General features: G+C 43.4%; 1 protein-coding gene across 1 annotated transcript; it reads right to left on the bottom strand.

Annotated features, from left to right (window-relative positions):
* Positions 1-2,963: 2,963 nt before the first annotated feature.
* On the bottom strand, positions 2,964-3,985 carry LOC127760401 (zinc finger protein 6-like). Its single transcript, XM_052284655.1, has one exon. It carries the CDS (start codon positions 3,951-3,953, stop codon positions 3,225-3,227), a length of 729 nt encoding a protein of 242 aa, XP_052140615.1. The 5' UTR covers positions 3,954-3,985; the 3' UTR covers positions 2,964-3,224.
* Positions 3,986-4,327: the final 342 nt, after the last annotated feature.

Raw genomic sequence — 4,327 nt, 5'->3', positions numbered from 1 at the left:
TGCCATATTAGTCGTCCCTGAGACCCTGACATGTAAGTAGCACGACACTTATAACTGGTGGAGAAGTGCTTTTTAGTCCCGGTTCGTAACCCCCTGTAGTCCCGGTTTTCAAACCGAGACAAAACCGGGACTACCAATCCGGGACTAAAGATCTTTAATCCCGGTTGGTGTTATCAACCGGGACTAAAGAGAGGGTAGCGGCAGTCCATCAGCTTGTCCTCTTTTTTCTTTTTTATTTTCTCCTGAATACGCATGATTGATTATGACCACGACGACTGAGACTGACTCGAGATCTCGGTTTCGTCCACCACGCATATATGAGCACTAAACGAACTCTAACTAGATGACACCCCACGCGTTGATGTGGGAATATAAGAGTAATGTAAAGATGAAAAATTAGGTATGAATGATCGTATTGTTATACACTGAACACTTCACTAACAATGTTATAATAATAAGCAACTGAAATTTGAATCATAACAGAATACGCTGATTGTTTAGTGAATGGCCAATTCCTTTTACTGGAACCAAGGCCAATTGAACACAGATGCAATAAATAGAATGGTACTAACATAGATTGTTCTATTATCTAAAAATACTAACATAGATTGTTCTATTATCTAAAAATACTAACATAGATTGTTCTATGCTATGTAGCAAGAAAGAAAAATGGTAGACAATATACGTCATGGTGATTACACAAAGATGCTATGTAATTGCTTATTCCAAACTATAGTTTTAATGAAGTAGAAACTTTCAAAAGTTCAGTCGAAGATGTCAATAACCTACTGAAACAAAAAAGTATTCTTATTTATTTTAACCAACTGAAACAAAAAAAAATGTTCTTGTTTATTTCAATCGGTATGTGAATATAGTAATGCACCAACCCTTCAATTCTCTCTATAAGATCTGCAACCTTCACAAAGAACAGAAAATAAGAAATATTTGAAACTGCTACTTCTTTCCTTCTCTTCAGATTCTACAACTAAACAAGAAGTGATATTAGTAAGAAAAAGAAAAATAAATCCATGAGCAAGCAAGCAAGAGAGAGATGACCAAAGCGGATTGTGCATGTTGATCTGTTGAAGCATCAGCATGAGCAGAGGAGTGGGCAAATAAATCAACTGGATGCATGGAAAGACTGTCAAGCGCAGATGATCAATCAGGAACAAAGTCCTAGTGAATGAGAGAGTATATAAAGGCATAATTGTTCATCTGATTCACCGGTTACAGGAGATAAAATAACTTCAATGGAAGATTAAATAGCTTATAACTGCTGGGGTACTACATGCGTTGCTGTTGGTATTCCAACTGTATGTTTCAAAATTAAGAGATGGCTAGGTGGGCCTCTTTAATTAGTCATTGCTAAATGTTTATTTTGATTGCTATCTCCAGTTGATTGATTGATTGCTATCCAAACGTTTATGTGCAATCCGATGGCTGGAATGAATCAAGGTGACGTGGCTTACTCTCAAAACAGGAAATTAGTTTTAATTGCACTTAGTGGGGATGACTTGTATATGTATATAGGATTAAGCCGTAGTCATAGTCATACACAGATTGCCGCCACATAATTTGTGTATGACTCTCTAATACTTCCCCTATTTCATAATGTAAGTCATTCTAGTATTTTTCACATTCATATCGATCTTAATGAATTTAGATAGATATATATCTAGATTCATTATCATCCATATAAATGTAGAAAATGGTAGAATGACTTACATTGAAACGGAGGGAGTAATATCGATGGCTCTATTATTGTCCTCGGAACTATGTAGGAAAGAAAATTGGATTTACAGATAACGGGAAACCCAATTCATCCTTTAAGGAAATATCCCCTTATTTTGCATGTCACTTAAAAAATCATAAAAAATTTGAAAAAAATTAGTAGGATAGATCAATATGTGATATGTCACTTCACAAACATGCAAATTCAAATTCAACTTATACAAGTAGAAACAAAAATAACAAATTTGACTATGAAAACGTGTAATTCACGGTCAAATTTTTTATTTTTGTTTCAAATTGTACAAGACGAATTTTAACTCACATGTTTGTGAAAAAATATATCATATATTGATCTATCTTGATAATTTTTATAACGACATGTACAAATAAGGATTGTCACTCGAGTTAGAAAATCCACTTCCGATGAAACGTCGCCAGTATTTCAGCTTGACCTCAGTCGCTTGTTTCTCGCCGTCGCGTGTTGATCGGTGTGACGCTGTAGTGTCACTGTCCCTCTGCAGTACTTCTTCTCCATCCCTCTAGTAATTTGTGTTTGCTTGGGTTAATCTATTCTTGTTAGATTGTTTGTTAACTCGAGCTAGCACGTTTAGCTTGTGAGCAAATACAGACAACAATAGTGGGAGTAGATTTTTATCCTTCGAGGGGATATCCCCTCATTGTCTGCATGTCATTTAAATGGTTATAAAAAAATTTGAGAAGATGTATTAACATATAATATATTACTCCGCAAACATATAAGTTCAAATTTAACTTCTACATCTCGCAACGAAAAAAAAACAATTTTGACCATATGCGTTAACTAGTTGTTTTTTAACTTATAGTGTATGTATCTGTTTTGGCATATATTCGTCCTATATTTGTGACCGATGTTATCCGAGTTTGTATCTATATTCAGCACTATCCGTGCTTGACCCAATTTCAATTATAAAATACGGGTTAGGATACAGGAAGGGTAAGATCCAACCAAACTCGACCTGTTTTCACCCCTACTAATATTGACGATGGTGAAGAGAGGTAAATAATCCACGTCTTACATTGATCATCGAATGACTAACAAATAATTAAGGCTTTGTTCGGTTAGTCCCCATGTGGGAGGGAGTGGAGGGGATTTATTCCACACATATTTTGGTGTGGAAATATTTCCCCTCAATCCTCTTCAATCCGCTCTAATCGAATAAGGCATAAGATGGTGTGACTTGATAAGAGAGAATTATAAATTAGCGATAATTACACCAAATGCAGTGGGGGCAACTGTGTGAGTATACATAGGTATATTAGCTTGATGATTGATCAAGCATGTACTGTATATATCTCGAGCTCTTGCATTTTTGCGAGATGTGCGAACAACGAAAATAACAGGGTTTGCCCTAAAAAAAATGGGAAGAAAATGAAGGGGATACACACGAGAATAGTTACATGTTAAGTCGGCCGCGGTGCACCAAATAAAGTTACTACTCCCGGCCACCGGCCGGTCATGCCGAGCTCGCCGGAGCTAGGCTGAGATGGAGGTCCAGCCCCATCGCCGAGGCTTCCTCGTCGCTGTCATCCGCCGGAGCCGCAGGAGCACACACCTCGTACGAGTGAGCGCTGCTGCCTGCAGAGCTGCTGCCCCGCCCAGCGGCGGCGACGCTGAGCAACCGCGTCTCGACGTCGCCGCCGCCGTGGCACGCGCCGGCTGCTGCCTGAACGGTGGCGTGGAACGGCAGGCCCACCGCCGGGGGCTGCAGGTGGTGCGCCGCGAGGTAGACCCACCTGGGCAGCGCGTAGGAGGCAACCGACCCCGCGTGATGCCCTACGGCGATCACGTGCCCCGGCGGCGGCGCCGGCGCCTGTGCCGCAGCGAAGCCCATGCCCGCCGGCGTCCCCGCGGCGGCGACGGCGAGCTGCAGACGCGCCCGCTTCAGCTGCTGCCGCTCCTTCTTGTGCGCGTTCTGGTGCCCGCCCAGCGCCTGCGAGTTGGCGAACTCGCGGCAACAGTACTGGCACTCGAACCTCCTCCCCGCCCCGACCACCACGTCCGCCGCCTCCCGCCTTGCACCCGCCGCCGCCGCCACGCCTCCTCCTCCACCACCACCCCCCACCTCGTACCCAAATATCCTCAGCGACGCCGCCGCCGCAGCCGCAGCCGCTGCCTCCGCCGCCTCCGTCAGCTGCTGCTTGCTCGGCTGGTCGCACTGCACGGTCTGCACCACGCCCGCCATGGATCGAGCGAGCGAGCGATATTATCGGTTTAGGTTGGCAAGCTGCACCGTTGAAGCCGAAGCGGCGAGCGAGCCAAAGCTTTATGTAGCGCGTGCGGCGCAGCGGCAAGTCACAACCACACGGAGAAAACGGGGGTTTTCCGCATGTGTGAGTGGTAAGATTTGTGGGGTTTTGGGTGGTAGGTGGGCATGGGGGAGAAATGGCCACACGCAAGCTTCCAACACAAAGTGCCCGTTTCTAGAAATAATTGGTCATCAGATACTCCTAGATAGCAGTAGTATATATATTCAGGTGTTCAAGTACAACATCTATATCTACCTGTACACAACAACACACACAACCTTTGGGGTTGGAGAGATTTGCTCCTATGCAT

This window comes from Oryza glaberrima, chromosome 1 (genome assembly GCF_000147395.1).
Source record: "Oryza glaberrima chromosome 1, OglaRS2, whole genome shotgun sequence".
Classification (NCBI taxonomy): domain Eukaryota; kingdom Viridiplantae; phylum Streptophyta; class Magnoliopsida; order Poales; family Poaceae; genus Oryza; species Oryza glaberrima.
The sequence above is the reverse complement of the archived record's forward strand: the minus strand, read 5'-3'. Positions and strand labels throughout refer to the sequence as shown.

Bases quoted from the DNA above. Each gene is read 5' to 3' on its own strand.
- LOC127760401 (XM_052284655.1), bottom strand. From the start codon at position 3,953: ATGGCGGGCGTGGTGCAGACCGTGCAGTGCGACCAGCCGAGCAAGCAG.